This window comes from Misgurnus anguillicaudatus, chromosome 19 (assembly GCF_027580225.2).
Source record: "Misgurnus anguillicaudatus chromosome 19, ASM2758022v2, whole genome shotgun sequence".
In the NCBI taxonomy this organism is placed as follows: Eukaryota; Metazoa; Chordata; class Actinopteri; order Cypriniformes; family Cobitidae; genus Misgurnus; species Misgurnus anguillicaudatus.
Genome location: NC_073355.2, coordinates 38,152,186 through 38,180,026, shown reverse-complemented (window position 1 = coordinate 38,180,026; position 27,841 = coordinate 38,152,186). Strand labels below are relative to the sequence as shown.

General features: G+C 35.4%; 1 protein-coding gene across 1 annotated transcript; it reads right to left on the bottom strand.

The window, feature by feature from the left end:
- Nucleotides 1-4,015: 4,015 nt before the first annotated feature.
- On the bottom strand, nucleotides 4,016-27,800 carry LOC141351258 (uncharacterized). The gene is made up of 11 exons (XM_073857906.1): nucleotides 27,792-27,800; nucleotides 25,663-25,681; nucleotides 25,094-25,363; nucleotides 12,337-12,633; nucleotides 11,308-11,409; nucleotides 10,465-10,734; nucleotides 9,590-9,685; nucleotides 5,321-5,422; nucleotides 5,098-5,154; nucleotides 4,850-4,880; nucleotides 4,016-4,737 (listed from the first exon to the last, which is right to left on the bottom strand). The coding sequence occupies exons 1-10, from the start codon at nucleotides 27,798-27,800 to the stop codon at nucleotides 4,852-4,854; spliced, it is 1,251 nt and encodes a 416-aa protein (XP_073714007.1). The 3' UTR covers nucleotides 4,016-4,737; nucleotides 4,850-4,851.
- Between the last annotated feature and the right edge of the window lie 41 nt (nucleotides 27,801-27,841).

Sequence of the window (27,841 nt, the reverse complement as noted above, 5' to 3'; positions counted from 1 at the left end):
AAAACATGGTAACTACACTTTTGCCACAAAAAACATGGTTAATTTTCATAAGGGAAATGCACAGGAATTTATTTTGTATTTGAACTGTGCGGCTTGGATGAGGCATATGTCAAAAGCGGCACATATCTTTAGCAAAGCAGCACAGAGATGTGATGAGAGAGAGCCCGATACAGTTCAGAAGAAATATATGAATAAAAGATCATTTTAATTTGTATTTTCATTAAAAATAATAATTAATCATTTGTTCAATATAAGACAAAAATACAAAGATATTTGATTTATTTGTGTTATAACATGGGTAGCCTATGTCATCCATCCGTTTAGTTTAAAAAAAAGTGTTTACTTTTCACATGATGCACCTGTGTGCTCTATATTAATATATATTACATTTTGGGTCTCACACGCTGGATTAAAAACAAAACAAAAACACTACGCAACATTTTGTTAATAACTCAGTTGGAGACTCAAGAAGGATTCATTTTAATTTGTAAATGTTACTTTACTATAGATTACAAACTGACCTTTGGAAACCCAGTGCACCATACAGCATGCAAAGAACATAGAAAATACACAATATAAACAAACATACAGAATATAATATGTTATGTCTAACATGTAAACATGTAAATATGCTTTTTACTGTATTATACTCACATTCCAAATATGGGTTATCATACTTACAATAATGTCACTTATACTTTATTGTAATGCATCTGTTTAAAAGAAAAACTATATAAGGCCTGCATGCGCCCTCTTGAGGAAGACAATATATTGTGCATTAATCTCCTGTGTTTGTGAATTTCAATGTGTGAATTCTTTGTGTGCATTTGTGAATTTCATTGTGTGACTTTTTGTGTGCATTTCTGAATTTCAGTGTGTGACTTTTTTGTGTGGATTTCAGTGTGCGAAATATTTTTATACTGTTTTCACTCCATATTCTTTCCCTCCCCCAAACCAAAACTTGCAAAAATGTAACAATGTTCTGTGAGCTCAGAATACATAAATATTCTGGATTGTTGGTGAATAGCCACTATGTTCAAACAAGACCATGTAACATTAGGGAAAGGTGACAGAGTAATAATTTGGACTGGAATATTGGGGTGTAAGATGGTAGGTCCCATTAGGGTCCCTGAGGGGGTCAAAGGACATCTAGAAGATATGTAGTTCCTAAAGATGTTTTTTTTTTCACTATGGTATATAAGAGGAATCATGCTTTCTGAAATAAATGTACTTTCATGGAGGATAATACACCATCCATGCTGCAAAAAAGCATCTCTGACTATTTTAATTCATACGGGCATAAAATAGGAAAGAAATCAAGGTGTGACCACCATCATCCTCTGACCTTAGTCCTATTAGAGCCTGTGAAGCATCATTATATGAAAGATCTGTGAGGTGGACAGCACTATAATAAAAAAAGAATTGAACTGTTAAGGGTCAAGCAAAATTTGTAACTTACTAACTGTATTGGAAAAATAAACAAAAATACATTTGTGCTACAGCGCTTCCATGGCCGCAATTTTATTTTTTCAAACTCAACCAGGCTCGACCAATCACATTCTCTGTGTCAACGCATAGAATTGTGGGACAGGAAAGGAAGGTATCTCAGGAGACAGGAAGTAAAGCAAACATTGGATTTGGACATGACTTTATTCCTTCCTGCCTTGGAATGTTGCCTTGAAGACAGCATTTTAGAGCTTTTGGACGCAGTCAGAGTCGTAGCAGCGCACTAATTGATCTACCTCGATTATCTTGTTTTTGCATTCGAAATGTGCAAGAATCAAAATCAATTAATTGCACAGCCCTAACCATTAATACACATTTCCGGTAGTTTTAGCCTACTTTATTGAGTATTATTATTTTGTGGTAACACTTTACAATAAGGTTCATTAGTTAACATTAGTTAGTTAACATGAACTAATAATGAACTGCACTTATACAGTATTTATTAATATTTGTTAATGTTAATTTAAATAATTACTAATACTTTATTAAAATCTTGTTAACATTAGTTAATGCACTGTGAACTAACACAAACAAACAATTAAAAGCTTTATTTCTATTAACTAACATTAACAAAGATTTATAAGTATTGTAACAAATGTATTGCTCATGGTTTGTTCATGTTAGTTAATACATTAACTAATGTTAATTAATAAACCATATTGTAAAGTGTTACCATTTTATGCAACTTTATAAATATATTTTTGTTACTATTAATAGCTACCATTACTCAACTAGGTCTGAAATATATGTTGTATGGGTAACACTTTACAATAAGGTTCATAAGTTAACATTAACTAATTAACTAATAATGAAGTGCACTTATACAGCATTTATTAATCTTTGTTAATGTTAATTTCAACAATTACTAATACTTTATTAAAATCTTGTTATAGTTAGTTAATGCAGTGTGAACTAGCATTAACAAAGATTAATAAATATTGTAACAAATGTATTGCTTATGGTTTGTTAATGTTAGGTAATACATTAACTAATGTTAACTAATGAACCTAATTGTAAAGTTTTACCACGAAAATAAAGGTAAAGAACACAATCTTTAAGTGAAATGACGATTATAAAAGCAGCGGTCATCATGAGACCTCCTGCAGGGGGGATTCCCACTATTATAAATTGTGTTCGACTTCAAGCTGCGCTGGAAGAACGACAGGCTGATGACATCAAAGTACAGTGAGGGTGAGTCGAGAAATCATCGGAAGAGTTTGCTTTCGAAACGCTCCCGCGGCACTTTGATGTCATCTGCTTGTTGGTTCCTGTTCCTATGTTATAGCATAAAGTCGAACACATGTGTAAATTATCTCTATTAGTGATGTACCAATGTTCAGATATATTCGACTAAAAATATTTAAAATTATCTTTAATGAGCATTATTATAGCCTGTTGATTTCTGGTGTTTTGTCTGAATGCTAGGGTATGGCAACTGCCATGCCCTGCATTATGCAAACGCTGCCCCTGCTACCTACATCACAAAACAGGCAAAATCTGATCAACCTAATTTTTCACATGCTTGCAGAGAATGGTTTACCAAAACTTACTGGTTTGTTCTTTTTCACATTTTCTAGGATGATAGCACTATGGACCCAATTACAGCACTTCAACATGGGAAAAAGTCAGATTTTCACGCTATGACTCCTGCTACTTAAATATTTCTAATAATTTAGCATTTTTAAATCAATTACTTCAAAAGGATAAAATGTTAACCAAAATTTCTCAAAAAGACAAAGACAATAAATTAAATGCATTTATTGAATTACATTTATTAAAGAGTGCATGTCTTCTATTGTTGAAAACTGTATAAATACATTCAAATTAAAAGATAAAGAAATAAAACCCACTTTCTGACGCAACTCTTTTGACCTCATCACAGTCTACACAAAGACAAAAAGAATGGGGATCCAAATGCAAACTTTATAAAAAGGGTAATCCACAATCATAAGTCCGAAAAACATGCCGAGGTCAAAAACACTGGTAAGCCATCAAAAAACAAAGGCAAGGAAATAACAGAGAAAGTATTAGCAAAAGACTGCAGTATTAGCAATAATAAATTAAAACATTTCAGATTTTTAGACCTCTTGATCACCGTTTAAACAAAGGTATTTATTCCCATAATGCTGCTTTCACTTTTCCGGGACATTTCAAAACACTAACATGAACACTTATTACATACATGGAGCTATGAAGCGAAAGATATACTGTATGCAAAATATAGACAAGCCTTATCAAAGTGAATGATGTCGTTCACACAGCCAAATAAATTTGACAGGTTTAAAGCAGTTGTGTCAATCACACATTCACTGAAAAAAGAGATTCATTCAATTTACTAAATTTTTTTAAGGTAAGTGGTTGCAGTCAATTTATTTAAGCTACATTTAAACAAAAAAGATTAGTAAAATAAAATAAAATAAAATAAACTTTTGTTTAAATGTAGCTTAAATAAATTGATTGCAACCACTTACCTTAAAAAAATTTAGTAAATTGAATGAATTTTTTTTTTTGTTTTATTGCGATTGCCGTTTGAGACAGTTTCATGTATGTGTAATGGAGGCCAGCATCCCAAACCAATCGCCGGTTCTAGCTACATATAAAAGTGATGAATTTTTGTAAAAAGGCAGCTTGTGGTTACAGCTAATCAATGATCATTTTGAAAAATGTAAACTACGAAACGGTACATGAGTCGGTTTGTTTTTGTTAATAAAGAAATTCATGAAAATGAGGCTTTCATGAAAAACTGAATAAAAAATGCCTACCAACTAACAAAACACTCACAACTGGTAAATTGGGCTTAAATAGAAAGCTCTGGGTAATACTTATTGAACAGCCATTTAGGAGCCGGCTCTTCTAACGAAGCCGAGCCAAAAGAGCCCAATCTTTGAAAAGAGAAAAAGATGATCCGTCTCAAATTGCTTGATGGTGAGTAAATTATGGGATACTTTTAATATTTGGCTGGAGTATCCCTTTAACATATTTACAGTCATGTTATCTTTAAACTCTCTCATAACTTTCATATTTCCATTCACTTTACACTCTGTCAGAAATCATTACACTGCTGATAATGACACAAAAAACTGTTGCTATTAGAGAATCAAAGATTTGAAAGATTTGACTCTGAAGCACATGAAGGTTTGTATTAATAATATTAAACGTTCGTTAATGTATTGCCGTCTTTTCTCCTCTTTCTCGTGTTTTAAGTCACATCAGCAGATCCAGAAACAGCATCTGAAAAAGTTAATGCAAATAACTAAAATGAGTTTAAATCATTCAATAGTTCATTTTATTTTTAGACACAGATGCTGTTTTCAGTTTTAGTTATTATTTTAGTTGATCTCACCTTTATCTCCTCTCTGATTCACTTACATTGTCTACAATGGAGAATAAAGAAATGATTAATAGTTTTATCCTCTCAATATTTATTAGTTTTACTCTTCTTATTGTTATTTGCTCATAAGTTTATTTTTCTTGAAGCTGACCCTCTGACTAGGCATTACTCTAAGTCACTGCTGAATGAAAATCATTTGACCATTAAGATACCATGTACTTTTATCATTTAAACATTATTAAATGACATCACTTTGTTACCTGAGCTTTTGTCTTTATTATCTGTTGCACCAATAGAGTCATAAATATCAGCATGTACTGTAGTGAAGGAATAAAATAATAAAAAGTTTCAATAGATCATCTATAAAAGCTTAATATCTTATAAAGAAAGTCTTCATAGAAATATTGTTTAACATGTTTATATTTAATGTAAAATAAAGTTAAATAGTTCATATGCATGTGATCATAATGAACAAAGACTTACCAAACTGCAGTGGAGTGTAAACATCTTCACTTTTTTTCACATCTGATGTCTGACTGATGTTCTGCTGTGGACTGACAGCTGAGGGAGACTGAGAGACTTTACCTACAGAAATCAAACACAGTCGTGCTTTAGGAATATTTACTTTTAAGTTTGACTAAAAAAAAGATTAAACATCAAACTGACGTTTGATTTAAGAGCATAATCTTTGACAATAGGATTCTTTATTTACAGTACAAGAGACAGAACATTTTGCTTAATACTATGCTGTATTAAAGGTAAAGTATTTAAATTGCGCCTGTATGTAAATATAGCAACACCAAACAGGATCAAGAAAAATAGTGATTGTTTTAAACAGGTCTTCCAAAACACTTTAACATGACACTGCCATCTGCCAATGTCTTACAAACAAAGTGAATGCTGCACATTGGTGGTGGTTAAGAAGAACCTCTGTTTCTGTAAAGTGCTGCAGAAAATGTAAATATAAAAGGAACTAATTATTAGTATTATTATTATTATTATTAAAAACTGCAATTTATTTTATAGACTATTTCATGGTTTCGTACACAATACTGGTTTAGAAGCACTTCCTGTTCCTGTTTATTCTTTTTTGTTTGTTTGTTTGTTTTTAACCCTTTAGGCGCCAGAGGTTTTTTCCTAAAACGTTTGATTTTGACATCTTAATTTCAAAAGGCTATATCTCAAACCTGATAAGAGATAGAGACTTTCTGTAAATTAGAGAAATATTAAGGATGACCCACAGTTTATGGAGGGGAATAAAATGTCCCATTAAATTTGCATATTATGACGTCATATGTGGCAGCCATCTTGGGTTATAGAATTTTCATGAAAAGTCACATGTTTGAATGATAAAATGTAGCACTTTTTTCCCCAAAAAATGTCCCTCACCTTCTGTATGCTATACTGCACAATACTGAATGCTCAGGTAAATAGTAAGTGGAAACAAACTGTGTAAATCATTACTAATAAATGGCAGAAACAAACCGAATGTATGTAGCAGTAGGCCGGCCTTTTGCTGTAGAGATTTTCCATTTTCTATATACAGTAGGCACTCTGATTTCATGTTTAGCACATATATATTATTCATATGACACACAAACACAAGTAGACAAGACCTGTTTAGTTCAAAAGCTCACTCGCCACGGCAAGGCACAGATCATGAGTGAGATGACAAGACAAGACGAGACAAGACGAAAGACAATGTTGTTATTATTTTATTTTTTTTTTACTTTTTTTTTTTTTTTTTTTTATTTTTTTTAGCTCACTCGCCACGGCAAGGCACAGATCATGAGTGAGATGACAAGACGAGACAAGACGAAAGACAATGTTGTTATTTTTTTTTTTTTTTTTTTTTTTTTTTTTTTTTTTTATTTTTTTTTTCGCTGACAAAGACACACAAATGTGGGATAATGACTCCCTATTCATCCAGGTGACATTTCTTGTAATGTTTCATTGTGTGGTACCTCTCATTGCAAGGCACAACACAAAGACCCACCCCACACTGCCTACACATGTATTTTGTCTGACGGCGGCCTTTAGGGCGGGTTCGATCAGAACAAACTACACAATCTGGTTTACCATCAGCCTGGCAGATAAAGTGGCGCTCGGTGAGTCTCTGTGGCAAGTCTCCCAGTGAGGACGACTTTCGGCCTTTGTTGCTCTCTGTTCTGGAGAAGCCTTCCAGTAAAGCAGTGATGACATCCTGCACGAAGACTTTCAAAGGCTTGTGAGGAGCAGCAGTGCAGCGGCAGTAAATGATGTGGGCATTCACCATGCTTACACTGAGAATGGCATTAAAAATTCTGTTGTACCATTTCCTTGACCTATGGGGAAAAAGGTAGGTCTTCATTCTTTGGTCTGCTGTGTCAACACCCCCCATGAAAGAATTGTAGTCATCAACACAAACAGGCCTGTTTATCTCCCTATAGCCACTATCAGTGTGTTTGGTCCTGATGCGTTTTCTGACACATGTGTTGCTATGCAGTGTAGAGAGCATTGTAAGGCGCTTTGTATCATGCCACGCACAAGCTAGCATTTTCCCCTTCCTCATGAAAACAGGGTCATCTCCCTTCCTCAATGGTAACTGTTCACGGGTGAGGCCCTTTGGCATCCCCTTCCTCTTACTGCTGACAGTCCCACACAAACCCAAATCATTGCTTGCCAGCTCATCTGCTATGGCTGGTGAGGTGTAATAGCTGTCCATGTACACCTCATGCCCTTTCCCTGTGTATGGGGCCATCAGCTCACGGACAACAAGGTGTGTGGCACCAAAATCAGGGTTTACATTTACACTTTGTCCAGTGTACATGGACCACTGTAGCACATAGCCTGACTTGGCTTCACTCAGAACAAATACTTTGTAGCCATATTTGTCTGGTTTGTTGGGGTTATACATTTTAAGGGTTGATTTCCCTTTGAATGCAATGGTCATTTCATCCAGTGACAGCTGCTTAGATGGACCATACACTGCTGAAAACCGGGGAATGACCAAATTAATGATCGGGCGGATTTTGAATAGCCTGTCATAGCCTGGCTGACCCCTCTCAACACAATCCTCATTATTGGTGAAATGAAGGAAAGACAAAATCATTTCAAATCTATTTCTGGACATCACCTTGCCAAATCCAGGTGTTGCTGTTGGCCAATATTCGGCCCAATAATCCTCCAACTCTGACTTCTCTATCAGACCCATACTCAAATGCAGAGAAAAGAAGGCTTTCATTTCACTGACAGTTACGTCTGACCATTTATGAAATCTTGAGTGTGGCTGGAGTTGATGGGAGGCTAAAAACTGATGGGCATAGCGATTTGTCTCAATTACCAGTAAATTCCAGAAATCATCAGACAGGAAAAGTGATAGAAAATCTAGGGGCGAATTGGCATTAGTGAGTTCTCTTTCCCCCAAATATCCAGTTGGCTGATCAAAGGGCGTGATCCAGCTTTGGTACTTCTCCTCATTAGTCAAGTACTCAAAGCCGGCATTCCTATCATCTTGCGATAGACTAACGTTATGCATAATGGCTCTGCCCCGTGTAACACCGCCTCTGCTCCTGCTACGAGCCGCACGGCCAGATCTGCCACGCATGCGCGCCGATAGACTAACATTATGCATAATGGCTCCTCTGCCCCGTGTAACACCGCCTCTGCGCCTGCTACGAGCCGCACGGTCAGATCTGCCTCGTATGCGCGCCGAATGGAGAGAATTTGCACAGCTGGGATTATTGCCCTTATTGTCGGCGTGATTGTGTGCACGGGACGGAGCACTGGAAGTCGGCCGCTCGCCCGACAGACTCCCAGAGCCCGCTCGGGAAGACGCAGCTTGCTCTACATTGTTTGCACGGTAAAAAGACTGGACGCGCACATTACCTCCAGCCTCATTCCCCACATCTGTAACACGCCTGCTAACCCGATGAATTCCCCGACCCCGTGTAACTTTCTCACCACTGACATTTGGCAAAGGATTCATTATTTGTGCTTGGTGTATAGCTACACCTTCAATATGTCCAGCTGCGCGATTGCAAAGCAGGGGCGCGTCTGAATCATGGTCACTAAACGAATCACCGTCATCTTCTGAAGGCAGATATTCCCCTTCAGAGTCAGTGTCGGCGAATAAAAGACCCAACACTTCATTGCAGGTAAGCTTTTTTGATGCCATTATATGATAATGTATTGAAAAAACTCGCTGATAATATGACTCACTTGCACGCTAGCTATGATTTTGCGCACACTGATTCAATGCGCTCTTGCTCTAAGATTTTGTATAGAAGCATGGTGTTTTTCTGAGTCGGGTATAAAGTGTGACATGTCTGCCATCTAGTGGAGGGGAGGATGAACGAAATTTGACACCCTATTTGACAGAATCGGCAGTTACATTCAGTGACGCATCTTGTCGACAAAAGTCGACCGTGGCGCCTAGAGGGTTAATTTCACATATCTAAATCCTAAAGGTGTACATTTAACATTTTGATTTATTTCTAAATGTTCTGTTTGGTTGTATTTTGTTGTAATGTTGGCATAGTGGTGAGAAAACTAAAACAGGAAGTGCTTCTTAGAGCGCCTGACTTAATCTTATTTAAAGGTGGTTCAGGCTGAACTGGTTACAAAAACACCACAATGTGTTTACACAAAAGTATATTAAACTATGATAGGATACATCACAAACATTACACACTTCACCTTCAAGGTTTGGGCATGCTGTGTGAATGTGTCATTGATGTTTTATAGATTTCTATGAGGGCAGAATATTCAAACCTTTTTTGTTTTTGAACCACCACAGCAAAACCAAGAAAATGATCAACAACAAGACGCTCAGTCCGACAGCCACTCCAACTATCAGACCAGAAGATCCTGAGAATGAAGAAGCAGAGATTCTTACACAACCAGAACATTAGCAGACTGGACTAATGCAGTATATTATCTATTATACTCAATATTGCTGTGCTATATTGTCATATATAAATATATTCATGACTGAATAAAGGTGGCGGCCACTTTGCCTTTAAAGTGTCAAACAACACCACATACAGCAATGACTAAATTCACAATACAGAGTAAAAAAATGTGTCTTATCTTAATGTGTAATTATATCAGTAATTTAGAAAAAATTATTGTTGTCACTGCCCATTTTAAGGGATAAAATGCTTAATTTTTTGGAAATAACAGACCTGGCATGAACAGTTCACAGATATATAAATATGAAAATAATTGCTTTCAGTAACCTGCACAACAGCTAAACATTAAAAAAAAAAAAAATTCAACAAAACGTTCAGTTCCCCTCGTGCTCATTACCAGGAACAAAACTGATACACTGATATTTTGTCTCTCATTCAGGCCTGTAATTTATCTTTTATAATTAAACACGCCAACGCATTTCTGTTTGTACTGGAAAAGTTAATAAATAGATTCGAAATATTCAAAACAATTCCACATTATTTGTCTTAAAATATCTGCAGTTTTATATGTCTAATTTCCTCATTAAAATGTATTGTGTATTTATTGTGTTTGTGACCTGGTCTCTCTATGGCCTGGTAAACTACAGGTTAAAACCTAAAAAATCTAATTAGTCATTGTGAGGTGAATATGACTTTATATTGTGGATGAAGATAAAAACATATTAAAAGACTCACCTGATACTGTCAGTGTAACTGCATTACTGATGTCTGAGTATCGTGATCCATTGATCTCTGTTCCTCTACAGGTGTATTTACCTGCGTGAGACTCATTAAAAGATCTGATTGTGTAATACGGTTCATACTGCTGAATGTCTGAATCATCTTTATACCAGCTGTACTGCCAGCTGCAGACTCCTCCTCTGTTGATGACACATATGAGATGGACAGTTTCTCCTCTGTGTACATGATCAGCAGGCCAAACAAACACTTGAGGTGTTGGTCTTTCTGTACAATGACAAACAATTCACACATATAAAATGCTTATTTGATTGCAAAACATACATGCTGTATCACATTACAGGTTTTAACCTCTGTAATTGCAATTACCACTTGTTCAGTGTTTTAGGAAATTAAGAGTTTAGTTCCAAAACACAATAAATCCATTTTGACTAATTTGGGTAAAAATGTGATCTTTACAAAGAAAGTGACAAGATGAAAACCACTATTTTCAGTTACAAACTTTCACATAGCATCTTTAGGTTATAATAACATAAAAAAATACCATTAAAATCTATTTATTATAAAAACTAATTTAAAATTGCAATTGCAAAATGCAATAAATCTATTGAATCAATATATAAATGTTCATTCATCTTAGAGTCATAAATATCAGTAGAGTCATAAATATCAGCATGTACTGTAGTGAAGGAATACAATAATGGAACGTTTCAACAGATCATCTATAAAAGCTTAATATCTTATGAAAAAAGTATTTATAGTAATATTGTTTAACATGTTTATATTTAATATATAGTTAAATAGTTAATATGCATGTGATCGTAATGAATAAAGACTGACCAAACTGAAGAGGAGTGTTAACATCTTCACTTTGTATCTGATCTGATGTCTGACTGATGTTCTGCTGTGGACTGACAGGTGAGGCGGACCGAGAAACTTTACCTACAGAAATCAAACACAGTCATGGTTTAGGAATATTTACTTTTAAGTTTGAAAAGATGAAACATTAAACTGATGTTTAATTTAAGAGCATAATCTTTGACAACAGGATTCTTTATTTACAGTACAAGAGACAGAACATTTTGCTTAATTCAATGCTGTATTAAAGGTGAAGTATGTAAATTCCCAATCATCACTTGACTCTAGTAGTACATAAGTTCAGTATTCCTCTTGTGTGTGTGCAGATACTGACGCTGATGTTCACTCGCTCGATGTTTAGTGCAACCTAAACATGCTAAATGCTATCAAACCTTTCATTACCTCCCATTACCTCACACTGGTTCAATGTCATTGTTAATAATTCCAACAAACATGATTAGATACAACTATACTAATATCATTATTTTACATGAACATTTGCCATGTAATTTAAATACATTTAAATACATAATGTGATAATTTTACGTGGAAATTTGGCAAATAATTAAAATACGTTTAATTGAGGAGAAATGTTTGAGTCTTAAGAGGGATGATGAGGCTAACAGGTGAGGGTGACAAAACAAACAATTAACAAGGAAACAACATGGCAAACAAAAACAAACTATGGCCATGTGTTTCCAACACAGAACATAAAACTAAACAAAAAAAACAGCTATTAAGAAGACAGGATTATGATGACACATAACTCTGTTTGGTTTTACACTGCACACCTTTGGCACTGAAATGTGGGTTTAATTCTGGATTACTTAAAATGATATGACAACCCCACTATTAAACAACAAGTGTAAAACAGTCCTCTTCCTGGGGTTAATAGCAGAGTTTAAAATGAAGATAACCTGGGGTAAAAGCCCTAATGTATCTCTGATATTTAACACAAGATGTTTCTGTCATTATTTCTCTATTTTACAACAACATTAATACTGAACTTACCTTTAACAGTGAGATAAACAGATGATCTTGATAGTAAAGTCTGTGGTGGTCCGTTTATCACTGCACTACAGCTGAAATCATCCTGATCAGATTCATTAACTTTAGTGATAGTGAGAGAGTCTCTGTTTACAGTGTAACGCTCAGAGTTTAGCACTTTAGTTGTGTTTTTATACCACAGATATCTCCAGTTTAATGATCTGTACTGATCCTCTATCTCTATATTACACGTCAGATTGACTGTCTCTCCAGTGAACACAGGACTGTTTGGTGTTACTTTCACTGTAGTTGTCGGTAAAGCTGAGGGAAGAAGAAAATGAAAATATAAATCTCCTCACATATTTGTTGCATTAAAGCTGAATTTTTATAAAATGATGCCATTTGTTGTTGACATTAGGATAATATTAAAGAAAGGTTTTATTTTAAATAAAAAAATTTCAACGAACAAATAACCCAGCACATTCATTAACATGTGCATAGGATAATGGCAAAACCCAAAAATAACAATGAAAAGAGAAAAATACTGCACGCAATTTAAACTTGCAAGTAAAACAATATTATTTAAATAAACATTGTTACAGTCCAATGAGCTTCTTCAGATATTCAAACATACAAATGCAAAAACCACAAATGTAAAATACAGTTAACCTTTCATTGTCTTTTTGATGTCTGTGGTGTAAATATGCACAGATCATCATTAATCAACTGTCAACACATATTATCTGTAATACATAACACTTAATGAAAAAACCCAAAGATCTTCTGTCAAAAATATCCCATAAATTGTTGTATAAATGGCGTCATATGTTTAAAAATAAAATGATTTTAGCTTATTTTAAGTATTAACATAGTTATGTGATCAATGGTGAAGTCGACCCTTCCATTCTCAAATCATAAAATGGTACAGATACATTGACAATATATTCTACATTTTTATTGAAGATTTGAACGCATTTTAAAGCGATATGTGGACAATTTAAAATTGAATGTGGAACTGGACCAATCACATGTAGGGGTGAGCGGGTCTGTAAGGTGGTGCCAAACCCTGACAAAAGATATTTGTAAGACCGGCACCAAATGGCAGAGGGAACTATTTATCAAAGACACTTCATTCGGGTGAGAAACTAAAAAGATATCATCAAGCTCATATCTACATCACAGACAAACACCCTTTGTAAGAACACAGAGGATCTAAAAGTGACAGCAAAGAAAAAATATACTGCTCAAATAAATGTGCATGGATATGACAAAAATCCATTCTGGGTTTCAAAATCCTCTTCCAACATAAATGTAACTCCCTACAAATGAATGCAATGCCATCATCTACAGGATCCTTTATAAAATGACATTTTAGTCGGTCTCTGCATAAGTAGCTATATCAAATTGGCTTTTCAATTATCAAAAAGTCATTTAAATTTATTGAATTTTTGTTGAATGTTTTGTGTAATATATAAAATATATAAAGTATTAATAAAATGGCTTGCAATAGCAATTTGATTATAACTTAAAGACAGCTAAAAATGTTTAACAGTCTACATACAGTAATACAAATGTGCGCAATGAATGAATGTACTGAATAGACTAATGAGATTAACTCTTTCACCGCCAGCGTTTTTTAAAAAAGTTGCCAGCCAGCGCCAGCGTTTTTCATGATTTTCACAAAAGTTGAATGCCTTCCAGAAAATGTTCTTCTTCAAATATATAAACATACAATATACCAAATGAAAGAACAGACCCTCTGCTTTCAACAAAAAAAAAAAAACGTTTCATCCTACCTTCAGCAGTTCTTTTGTAATCAGCTTTTGAATATGGGTAGGTTTCTGCAAAAACACCACATTTTGAGCAAAAAGATAATTCCATTTTTGTGACGAACTTTTCATAGAGATCCCATTCAGAGCGATCTTTAAAACAGACATGGACATGCAGCAGCTTGCCATAGGGCAATACTTCCGGTTTTAAAAAGTTGCGGAAGGGCGCCACCTAGTGGATAATAGCGGTATTGCGGAAAGACGGAAATACTCGTCATTGGCGGGGAAGCGTTTTCTCTTGATTGACGAGATATCTCGTCAATGGCGGGAAAAGAGTTAAACACTGCTGCTCATTCAAAAAAAAGGGAGGAGACTGCAAGAAACTCTGAGTTTACAGAATAAAACCTGCTTCCGACTAGGTTAGGTTCACAGAGTAAGTTACCCCAGAAACAGGCTGTATAAGTTACCTCTCCTTCTGAAACAGGCTTGACTTACCCCACTGTCTCGGGTTTAACCTACCTCCCATTTTGAAACGGAAATTCAGATATTCCCTCATTTCAGGGTTAACAAACTCAGGGTTTGCACTTAACCAGCTTTCTGAAACGGGTTCCCGATCTTCATCTCCTTACAATGGTTTTTCGTTTGATTATTTCGTATTTGAATTGGATATGTAAATTGGCTTCTGAATTACATTTTTCCTACCCGGTTAATAAATTGGTACGTTTGTATTCATTCTTATTTGCTCTGTATTTTTGACTCTTCTAAGTTACTATAAAGTATTACGATATCCTTTGTCACCATAAATCTACGATGGGGGTTAATTCATGCTAATTAGGAACTGCCTCTTAACTAAGTTGTTGTGCAGTTGTATGGGCTATCACGGTAATAATCCTAATTATTTATATTATAATCAATATGTTATAGGGGTGTAACGGTACGTGTATTCGAACCGGACCGTTTCGGTTCAGGGCTTTCGGCACGGTGCACACGTGCACCGAAAGGCCGAATGCATTTTGTGTGCGCCTGTGCAGAACATAATACGTGCGTTTCCGCACGAACATATTAAGTGGCGGAAGTCTCCTCGTTCAGCGCAAGTCTTCTGTCAAACATATAACATAATTCGGCCCGCAGAAAGATTTTTATTTACTTAGTTGTATATCCGTTTGATTATTGATGTAAACGTTTACGTGTCGTATCCAAAAGCGCATGTTAAACGCGTGTCAACGCGCTGCTTTGTTCTTTCAAAAGTGAGTGAGAGGTTGCGCGTCTTTCGTTGCTACGCATTCATGAGACGCGCTTTCTGTGACTACGAGAATAAGGAATGCGTGATCAGATTTTTCATCTGCACCTCACGTCAATCATATCATTGTCACAATGCGATCAGCTGGTCGGGACAGAGAAGAGCTGTAACCCGGGCTTACTCAGCTGTTACTCAGCTGCGGAGGGGTTCGTAAGTAAAGTCACAGCTTACATTGATGACACAAGCAAAGATTAGGAGAAACGTGCAAAAGATCAAAGATGGCTATGCATGCAACTCACTAATCTCAAAATGAGTGTATAATAAGTATATCATCATGTTGCTTGCTATGCAGTTACACATAGAGCAGTAATATTATTTTTATACAGAGATGGTACATAGCCAATTCAATACTGTGAGGTAAACAATCCAAAATAAATCAAAACAGAACATTTTTGGTGGCAAAAATGTAGGCTAATAGTTCATAAATGTATTCAGGAATTGAATTTGTTAGTTCAAGGTTTTAGTAGAAAAAGTTTAAGAGAAGGTTAAGAAAAGAGTTACCTTCTGTTATAAAATAATGTAAAAAATAACTTTGCAGTAGTATTTTATTTATTATTTTTTCATTTTATATATATTTTATATGTTATATTTAATAAAAAAGTGTTTAAAAAAGTGTAAACAAATTGTAAAAAAAGTTTATAGTAATAAACAACCTGTAGTTTAATGTTTGCATTTTTCCCTTACTGTACCGAAAATGAACCGAACCGTGGCTTCAAAACCGGGGTTCGCACCGAACCGTGATTTTTGCATACCGTTACACCCCTAATATGTTATATAGCCCACTCATATGATTTATCCATAGGCGGCTGGAAGGAGCTTGACTGAACCTCTGATTATAGTTTAAGTTTTATATTTAATTGGCGATTTTAGAGAGCTACTTGGGGACTTTTTAACAAGAGATCGCTGGATTGTTATTGTTGAATTGCTTTAGCTACAACCTCTAGTACGATCGAGTTTGTGTTTGGAACCCACACAACGACCGGTGTGGACCGATACAAGATTGGTAATCGAATGAATGAATTCATTATAAACAAGAGTTAAATAGAATGATCAAACATTTATCCAAATTCCACAAGAATCATTATTTGATTCATCATTACGACCAACATGATTATATCTTTTGGAGTCATATAAAGCTACCTTAGTTGCGTAACGTTAAAACGTCATCTGTATGCACCAGAAAAGACAGAACGGGTGACGACCCTTCTGCCATGATGTTTGGTTTTGTCAGGATCCTGCCAGATCCTTGTTTGTATTCAGATCTAGTCAGCATAGCAGGGTTCTGACAGTACAATGTGGGAGATGCGTGGTTTTAATATTGGTTTATTCTGACCACGCATTTCCCGGGTCTCGTCACTTTTTCCCTGATCCCTTACATGTAATGATTTCCAGGTGTATGTAATTTATTTTGTCCCTATTTAAGAGTCCTTGTGTTTGTCGTCCAGTGTGGGTTCGTCAATATTACTTTGTTCATCGAAGTGTCTACAAGTGAGTTCTGCCATGTATATCTTGTGTTCCAGTTTATGTTTAGTGTTTTGTTTAAATGATAGTGTTTAAGTGTAGTATTGTTTGATTTGTGTAAGCCTTGTTCTGTTTGCCCCCTCGTGGGTTTTGTTTTCTGTTTTGTTTAAATAAATTATTGTTTCTGTACCTGTCGTGTCCGCGCTTGGGTTCATTCTCGTCCGAATCCTGACAGGTTTCAACCATTGGTCCAAACGGATGGATATATATTAATATTTTTCCCTTACATGTCACAAAATAGTACGGTGATTGTAACACAGTTACAAAAGATGATCTCATATGAATTTGTGAAAGTTTTGATGTTTTCATAAAAATACTGGACAAAGAGATGCATTTCTTCATCCTTTTTTTGGTGACCTGACTGTGTAGGTCACCAAATCCAACCTTATAATATTTTTATAATATAGTATTGTTACCTTAAACTATTTTGAAACATGTCAACAACTCCTAGTAACTGTTAGCTTGAAATTTTTTTACAGGGGGTTTTACAGCAGGGTTTGTTACAGTAATACAGTGTTATACAATGATAATGCAATGAACACAATGTAAATCAAAATAATAACTGTAAATACAATATCAGCAGAAATTGACATTTATGATTTTTTCCCCAATCATACGGCCCTTTCTAAAATCTACCCATATGTGTTGATGTATAATACAAGGATGCTAGATGAAGAATAATGGATGAGTAGATTTGTGTAAATCTATCTATTAGATGTACAAACTGTAACAACCTCTAGTATCAGTGGCGGCCGGTGACTTCTTTTTCAAGGGTGCATAATGCAAAGCTCGTCACAACATGTATTTTGCCCATCATGTGTGTATAACACTCGTTTTGTGTTATACTATTTAACACATTATGTGTTATTTGAACACATTATGTATCATTTCGTGTTGATTTTGAGTTAAAATAAATTAAATGCACAACACAAGATGTGTTAAAACAAAACAAAGTGTGTTGTCCTTAACTGGACACAAGATGTGTTATTTTAACACATTCATTTTAGGAGTGAATTTTGTAAAAGTACAATTAATAAAACTCAGATATTTTTTGAAAGACTGAGTCAAAACCAAAAGGTGTTCCAGTAGGTTGTGCTCAGCTCCATGGGCTAAATATTCCATAATAAAATTGCAGTTAGAGTTTAATGTAAATCAGGGCGGACATTAATGTCACCATTTGTCTACTAGTTTTAGATTGACAGCTCCTCTAGCCAATCAGCCGAAGATGAAGTTGACTGCGGGAGTCATTGCTGCTGATCCATTTCGGATCGGATAGTCTGAAGTGGTGATAAAAAGATTTCTGGAAGGGGGAATCCGTCCACGTGGATTGAAGAGGCGTTTAAAAAACACATTCACATTTACTTCAGATTAGATACAAACCAAAAATGTAACAAATATAGTTTACTTTTACCTCAACATATTCACCCATGTCTAACCTTATCTACACTGAAAAAAATGATTCATTGAATTTAATCAATTTTTTTAAGGTAAGTGGTTGCAATCAATTTATTTAAGCTACATTTAAACAAAAGTTTTATATTTGACTTTACTTTACTAATCTTTTTTGTTTAAATGTAGCTTAAATAAATTGATTGCAACCACTTACCTTAAAAAAATTGATTAAATTCAATGAATCATTTTTTTCAGTGTATTAAAAAAACAAACATTGGCAATTGTTAACTTCTGACCCAGATTTCAATTCTTTTTTTTCAACCCATTAAAAATGGCGAGAAAAGGAAACAATTGGTTCTTTGATTATAAATTATTTTTGTCAAATAAAGTGACTGAAACTGGCAGTACATTTTTAACAATTAAATTACAAATGTTTCCTTAAAAAAATAATCTATCACAGTCACACTGAAAAAAATGACTCGTTGAATTTAATCAAATTTTTTAAGGTAAGTGGTTGCAATCAACCTATTCAAGCCACATTTAAACAAAAGTTTTATATTTTATTTTACTTTACTAATATTTTTTGTTAAAATGTAGCTTAAATAAATTGATTGCAACCACTTACCTTAAAACAAATATTAAATTCAATGAATCACTTTTTCAGTGCATTTCTGACCTTTAACAGAGAGAGTCACATGATCACTGCACTGTGAGTATGAGGGTCCTTCAACTCTCTCTCCTCTACACCAGAACTCATCCTGATCTGATGGAGATCTAGATGTTTCCCTCAGACACTGAAGCCCAAGTCCAAGTGTATTTATAGCACACATTTCTCCAGTTTAATGATCTGAACTGATCCTCTATCTCACACTTCAGAGTGACTGTCTCTCAGTGAACACAGGACTGTATGGTAGATAAATACAGTGCATGTCTGCTTTATTTGTTTCTCACTTCTGCATCATTGAGAGAAAATGTCATCACACAAATCATTTGTTTTAAGCCTTCTGGGAGATTTTTACTTCATTTCATGCTTTTACCAACACCATTTGATATTACTTTCTTACTTTCTGAAAAAGCCCCATATACCCTCATTCACTATTTGCTACATTACTTTATTAATATACGCTGTGTATAAAAGCGGTCAAATGCGGAGACATTTCAAGATAAAGTGTTTGCTTCCATTCATGACTCCAGATATATCTGATCAATTTTTTAAGGCAGCACAGATACTTTATTGCCTACTTTATTGTATCCCACAATCGTATGCATGTGAATCAACAGATAAGGTCATTGGTTGAGGAGGGTCAAGATCAAAACATTTAAATGGTGTCCAAGAAAGTGGTTAAATGATGAAAAAATATTATTGTAGTTTTTATATAACTAATAGGATATCGACAAAGTGATTTTTTAAAAGCTGCAATCTGAAAAAAAAAAGATTCAGTTTAAAATGAACAAAAATCAGTGTTTAAAACTGTCTCCTTACCTTGCTACATTTCACAATGGTATGCTTATAATAATGATTTATATTTTGAGTTGTCGGGTCAGTTTTCAATGGAAAAAAAATTCATCCTTGCGTTATAACATCACGTCCATAAACTTAGAAGAGGAGCCGGACGGCTGCTTTATTGCATGTGCTCCAGATGGGAGTGTGTAGATTGTTTAGACGTGTCATCTAGATGGCGGCTTTTAAACTGTAAAGTTTTAAAAGACGATCATCTGGGGAACATCATGCAAATGTCAGTTTATTATGTTCTTACGGATCTGGGGAAATTATCTGTTGCGGAGAGTCTCCAGTTTAAAACGAAACGTGACAGAGCTTGTGCCAAAACAAGAGTTAACATGCACACCAAAGCGTTTATGCTGGCGGCCAGCGTATGTTTTCAATTGTTTTGAATGGAAGGGCTGTGCTTTTCAAAAATGCCAGCAGCTGGCGGTTTTTTTTTTTTTTTTGGCGCTGAGCACCGGTTTGAATGCTTTGGTGTGCACGCCCCCTTAATATCACCCGGTCTTGTCAACATCAGAAGGGATTAAATACTGAAGCAGAAACAGCTTTCTCTGAACCGGTAAGGCATCTGTTGAAACTCTTGCTTTTTATTTTCACAAATGTGGCAGATATATTACTTGCCTTCCGTGTTTACCACAGGCTTGGATGGGTGAAAAATGGATAACTAATTTGGGTTCAGGTCGGTCGTTTTCAGATGCATATGTACTAGGATGTACTTCTGCCATATGGATGTTTAATAGCAGATCCGCTCACATGCAGTGATAACTAGTGGTGGGAAATGAAAGCGTCAGCGTAAGTTCTACCAGGAAGACTCTAATACCACGTCATTCATTCATAAAATTGGCTTACCAATCACAGCTCAATGCTGACTATTTAAACGCTGAACTAACACTCTCTCCTGCTGCCCGTAGGTGTCGTAGCTGAAGTTCGCCTCCATCCTCCCCACCACCACCAGGTTGTTCCCTGTTCTTTTGTCCGGGGGTAGGCTCTGCCCCTGCCTTCAACATCAGGCAGGATCTGCCGGACTACAGCTAGACCCGGACGAAAGGCGGGGCATACGCCAAAAGAATCTTACGAGACTCAAGCATCTATTTTATTTTGAAACTGATTTGAATTTCTGTCTGTTTGGAATAAATGTCATTCAAACGTTCACTTGCCTTCTGAGTCTTTATGGTAGAAGTTTGAGTCATCTAAGTGAATTGTTCATTTTTAGTTCATTCACCAAATGATTCGGTTACCGATTTGTTTAGTGACCATTTCTTTATATTACAAAAATACACCTGTAGGTGGCGAAGATGTGCGTCTTATGTGTTATAAGACAATGATATAGACTTCTTCCAAAAACTCATTAGGCTTTTAATAAAGCTCAAAATGTGAAATAATGAGCATGATTTTATCAGGCGAGAGAAAACAGTTAATGTTCTTGTGTATTTGTAATGTATTAAGACACACGTACAGTTATAGTTCATCTAATCTGTCCTTGTTGTGAAGGAAGACTTGTGTACTGTACTGAGTGACTGGCATGCCTCATCATCTCATCAGATCCTCGTTCATGAATCATATAATTCATTCATGTCTTCGTTCAGACTCAGATGACTGACTAAAGTTCAGTGAAGGGGTGGATTCGTTCAGCAGCTTAATCCAATTATATTCTTCCTAACAAAAAAAAAAAACACTCAGAGATAATTGGCTCACACTATAGACGGTTTCATCGGACGCACACCCGGTGACGCAGTACACGTCTGGTCCAAACTTTACTTCCGGTTTCAGTTTTTTTAATGGTCTGACTAGTTGCTAAACTGAACTCTTGAACAAATACCTTGTTGAAAACAACAAATGTTTTGGTTTCCTAGGTAATCTATGTGTTATTTATTTTGCTTGTTATATAAATAAACAGTGTTGGGAGTAACGCATTACAAAATATAATATATTGCAGTAATATATTAGTTTTTGCTGTAACGCAGTAATATAATGCATTACTAATAAAATGTTGGTAATATTTTACTCGTTACAGTCTTAGTAACGTGCGCTACAACAATGCATTTCAAAATTAGACCGTGTTATTTTTATTTTGTTTTATTTTTGACCAATGCACGCGACCAGCCTCCACACAGGAAAAAGCTGCGGGTAAAATAGTTATGACTGCGTCCCAAACCGCATACTTCCATACTATATAGTAGGCGAAAAGCACTACTTCTCGTATTCTTTGCTTACTATATAGAATGGAAGTAGGCGGTTTGGGACGCAGCATATGTCTGTTTCCAGTTGCTGTATGCAGCGTGTTCATTTTTACTTTAATTTTGTATTTGAAATGTGATTTGGACGCGGTGCACGTTAAATATAGACGTGTTTCTCAAAGAGCCGAATCTGGGAAGTCCACGGCTGTATAAGCATTGACTAAAGTGGTCGCAATCAGGTCCGGTAGCGCCGCACACGCATCATCACGCTCCCATGCTGCTTGAACTTCAGAAGTAAAGAGACTTTTAGAAATCTTGCCAGTAAAATCCATATCACACCAGCAATGACAAGAGCTGTGTCCACTCCCTATCCACTATAAAGTGCACTATATCGGGTGTCGGCCATTTTGTAGTGGTGTCCGAAACCTGAGTGAACAATGTCATTCCCTACATTCATTTACTACTTTTTACCAACAATGCACTCTGATTTTGAGGGTACATTCGATGTACACTCGTTCACTCATATTTCCCATGATGCAACGGGAGATGAACGCGTAACTTGAATCAGCTGAAGGATACTGACAGTAAACACCAAACATTTACGTTTATACACTTTTGTTACTTCTTGTTGTTTCTACTTTTTGAAAATAAACAAATGAAAAATAATTGCGTTATCTTTTATTTAAAATCTAAAAAACATTTTTATTAAACAATAAATAAACAGCAGTAAATAAATATTATAAGCAGTTGTTTTGCTCTCTTTATTATTAACTAATAGAATAAACATGACAAATGTGAAAAACAGTAAGAAAGTAAACTTTTCCATTTCACAGCACAATCAATAAAGCCACACAGGTGTTTATGATGAATCTCTGCGACAGCTCTCTGATGCATGATATTAACATCAGTGTCCGAAATCGCTCACTCATTTTCATTTGCTTCTTCCCCATATAGTGGACTCAATTGTCATTCCCCATATAGGGAATAGTGAATGAGTGAACGAGTGAACAAGGGAACGGTTTCAGACACAGCTAAGGTAAGCTAACGTTGCTATGGTTACAGTCCATATACATAATAGATTGCTAGGCTATTGATATTAAGGCTATGCTATTAATATTAATATAAATAATACTTTTTATTACAAACAGCAATTTAAACTACAACATAACATTAATGTAGACTTAAACATGGTTATCTAAATAGAACATCACTGTTTAAAGTTTTTACCAGCCTATGGGAGCCTATATGCATTGTTTGGCAAAAAGCAGTGTTCCTCTGTTTGTCTGGGTTTAATATGTTAGTCTACATGTAATAGTTATATTGGACTGAAATGAGTTGTATTCCTTGAGACCTAATCCTCCAATACCACTTTTTGATAAGTTGTGCCAACCCAGTGCATGTCAGGTTTGGTAAAAGTGAATTAAAGAATAGAAATGAAAAGAGTTTGAATGTCTTGCTGTGTTATTAGTCTATAGGTTGCATTATAGTGGGCTCTAGCTCTATTGTGTTTGGTATGTGTAGCATAATTTACCAGACTTTTACCAGATCATGTGTCTATGTTTATGATTCTGACAGTGATTGTTATTGTACTTTGCCATAAGTCTTCACTGTGCCTATTCAAAGCTCGAGGGCCAACACATAAATTCTAGATTTATAAGCATCGATAATTACTTACAATTGACAGTAATTTGTAATATATAATGTATTACACTTTGGAAGTAACTTGCCCAACACTGTAAAGTACTTGTTATTTATTCTTAGCGGAGTTTACCAGGAGTTACATGTGGACCACGAAAGCCATTTGTTTATGTTAAATACAAAAGCAAATTATTAACAACAAACAATCTGCATGTGTATACTACAGTATTTTTACTACAGTAACCAGAGTGGCCAATATATTTGTAGTAAAGCATATTAAACACAATTACCACGTTTTACTAAAGTAATTACCTTGATAGTAAAATCATTTGTATTAAGGCAGTGATTCTCAACTCCGTTCCTGGAGGCCCACTACTCTACACATTTTGTATGTCTCTCTCATCTGACAGACTCAGTTCAGTTCATAGGGATCTCTACTAATAAGCTAATGATTTAAAGGTGTGTTAAATAAGGGAGAAATACAAAATGTGCAAAGCAGTGGGCCTCCAGGAATATCGTTGAGAACCACTGTATTAAGGTAAATAGTAATCTGTCCGCCAGGCGCGTCAGACTGGGGGTAAAACCAGTACTGATTACCAGGGCCCCAAAGGAAGAGAGGGCCCTTAAAAAGTTTGGAATATATTATGGGGTTGGGACATGGGGGCCCCTCAGGACTGCCTATGTATAGGGCCCGAGATCTTGTGCAACGCCCCTGCTGTCCGCCAAAACATGGTTACTATAACTTACAACCACATGATTCATATTTATAAGATTGTTTGCATTGCTTTCTGTACGTGACTCCCTCTCATTCATTTCATTCAGAAGACTGATTCACTCTTTTCATTTACAAACATTTTCATTTACTCATTGTACATGCTCCTCTAGAAGGGATGGAGATTTCAATAAACAAGAAATATGAATCAATGGATTGCTTGAACGAGAACGATTCATTCATTCGTTCACCTTAAACGATTCATTCATGAATGTAACATCACTGATCACAGACATCAGATTCATCTGCACAGAGTAGCATGGTGAAGCACAAGGCATGCACACAACATTACTCTGCAAACAGCTACAATTTTGTATTTCAATCAGAGATGCTGATAGAGAGGCCAGAGTTAAAGACTACAGGTTTAAAATATTAACAGACCTTTATTATGATGCCTATGACAACTGTTTAAAACGGTTTTTAGGAGATGATGACTACTAAATAATTGCCTGACAGAGCAACAAGTCAACTGTCTAAGCTTTTAAAGACAGTTAAAGTTCACTTGAAGGAGTGAATGAATTCAAACACTGAGTGAGCAGGACGTGCAGCGGGCACCAGAAGTGTAACACATTGTCCTCTACCCAGGGTTAAAATCGGACTTTAATGAAGATAACCTGGTGTTAACTTGGTGTTAAGCACAATGCTAGAAGCCCTAATGTATATGATTTTTTTTTTTACTTCTCCATTTCACAGCAAGACTGAACTCACCTTGCACAGTAAGATCAACAAAGCTTGATTGTGAAGTTTGTGGTCGTCCATCTCTCACTGCACTACAGCTGAACCGGCCCTGATCAGAGTCAGCAACTCTTTCGATAGTGAGAGAGTCGCTGTTTTCAGTGTAATGCTGTGTGCCTTTACTCCACCGATATCTCCAGTTTAATGATCTGTACTGATTCTCTATCTCACACTTCAATGTGACTGTCTCTCCAATGAACACAGATCTGTCTGGTGTTACTCTCACTGTAACTCTGGGTAAAGCTGAGGAAAGAAGAAAATAATCTTATAAATCTCATCACAGTCTGTTAACATAAAATCAGAAACCTAAAATCATAAAATGATTATATTTGTTGTTAACATTTCTGAAGAATAATATGAACAGAAGTGATTTCATTTAAATTAAAATAATTACCAGTTATTTAGGATTTACCTTTTTTTAGAAGTCAATGAACAAATAATCCTGCACACTATTTATATTTGCAAGTTAAAAATATTTAAATAAACATTATTATGGTTTAAACATACAAATTCAAGAACCATATGTGTAAAATACAGTTAACCTGTCATCATCTCTGATGCCTGGGACATAAATGAGCACAGATCATCATTAATCAACAATCACTTAAATAAATGTTATTTGTAATCTGTAACATGCAATGAAAAACAAAACAAATACCCTCTGTCAAAAATATCCTAGAATTTATTATAGAAATGGTGTGTAAAATATGGATATTGGAAAGTGGTTTGTCGGTTCTGCTTCTGCAAGGCTTTCTTCAGATTCAGTATGTACCCTGCCTTCTCAAACAGCACCGCCTGCTCCATCTGACATCACACAAACACTGGTTGGCTCAGACTCAGAGATTAAGAATTCTTTCTCCTCTCTCCGCAATGTTTTTATGGACCACAGAAGCTCAATGCTTCACAAACGGAAGACCCAGTTAGTTCAGCTGGCCTTTGAGAGGGATTTGACTTGAAAATGCACCACCGAATGGAAGGACTCCGTTTTAAGGAAGTTTAATGTTTGCATTTGCCGCCTTAAGCTTTTTTAAAAGGTAAGTTATGTGCTTTTTTAAATTACGAAAGCTTAAATGTGAAGTGTGGCTATTAGAACGTTAGCATAAAATTGTCAATTTGTTTTTGTTGTAATGTGATTGTGGTAATACTGATTAGTTTGTAATCTTCTTCACTTTATTTGGGAGATGAGCTGACAGTCTGTACCAGTTGTATGAGTTTGCGGTTGCACTGTATTGGTTGTTTTAATGCCTTGTTTTTGCAAGTTATTGTTGCTGTTTGCGTGCCCCCTCGTTGGATGCCGTGTGCCCCCCTGTTAGTTATGGTCTGGCACCGAGTCTAAGGTGATGGAAAAAAGATTTCTAAAATGGGGGGTATCCATCAATTTAGATTGAACAGGTGTTTGGGCCAGACTTTCAAATAACATGTTCAGATTAACGTTTCAGGTTAAACACAAACAAAAAAATCTGAGTTTAGAATGAAAATAACTTGGGGTTAATCACAGTGTTTAAAGCCCTAATGGATCTGATAATTAACACATGAGATGATTTTGTCTTTATTCTCATATTTTACAGCAACATAACTCACCTTTCACAGTGAGATCAACAGCCGAACTTGATTGTGAAATCTGTGGTCATCCATATCTCTAAATTGTGCATCCCTTTCAAACAATATCTATCCATATGTGTTAATAATACAAGGATGTTATAAATGGATGGATAGATGTGTAAATCTGTCTATTATAGACAGCTGTACAAATGATAACAACCTCTAATATATAGATAGATAGATAGAATAGTATTCAATCATTTGTGTTTAAATATAATTTTTAGCAAGTGTTACGACACACCCTCTGTCTGTTATGACGAACCCCACCTGGGGTAAGTTATAACATTTGCACTTCAGTCACAGTCATTGTATGAGAACGGTGGGTTCAATAAACAAACTTTAAGTGTTCATTTGTAGCAGAGATGTTTGTGCTGCTTGTGTAAATGTACAATTAATCAAACTCGAATATTTTTTGAAAGATTGTGCCAAAACCAAAAGGTTTTACAGGTTTTAGGTTGTGCCCCACTCTATGGGCTTAATATTTTACCTGATGTATTGTGGTCACAGATCAAAAAATAATAAGAGTGAATGAAAAAATAATAAGCGTGAGCACTTAAAACATTTTAAAATTATATTGCACAAAACTGGAAGACCAATGCAAAGTTATCCAAATCACATTATCTTTGTTTATATTACTTTATTTATATTTAGTCATTTAGCAGACGCTTTTATCCAAAGCAACTTACAAATGAGGTAACAATAGAAGCAATTAGAGCACAAAAAACAGCAAAACATTAATGCACTACAACTAATCTAATCAAGTCGTCTAACACAGTATACATAGTCAAGGGTTCGTTTTTTATTAAAAAGTTTTTATAAAGTTTTGTCTTCTCTTAGATGCTTTTTGCTCATATTTAAATTTTTTGTATGTTTATGCTTGTCAGGGTTTTAGTTCTGTTTAGTTTGTTTTCATTGTTATTCATCATTGCTCTTTGTGTTTGTTACCTTTTATTAGTCTCACCTGTGTTTGTTAATTATCATCATTAGTTACAGCTGTCTGTCATTATCACTCACCCTTTATAGTTTGCCCTCATGTGCCTGTCCATTGTCTGATCTCGTCTGCTTGTACCCTTGTCATCGTGTTTTGCTGTCTATCGTCATTAAAGTCCTGTAAGTTTC

Bases quoted from the DNA above. Each gene is read 5' to 3' on its own strand.
- LOC141351258 (XM_073857906.1), bottom strand. The intron at 12,634-25,093 runs GTGAGTTCAGTC...TTCTTCCCTCAG, and splicing joins TGTTGATCTTACTGTGCAAG to CTTTACCGACAACTACAGTG. The intron at 5,155-5,320 runs GTAAGTCTTTGT...CCTTCACTACAG, and splicing joins TTACACTCCACTGCAGTTTG to TACATGCTGATATTTATGAC.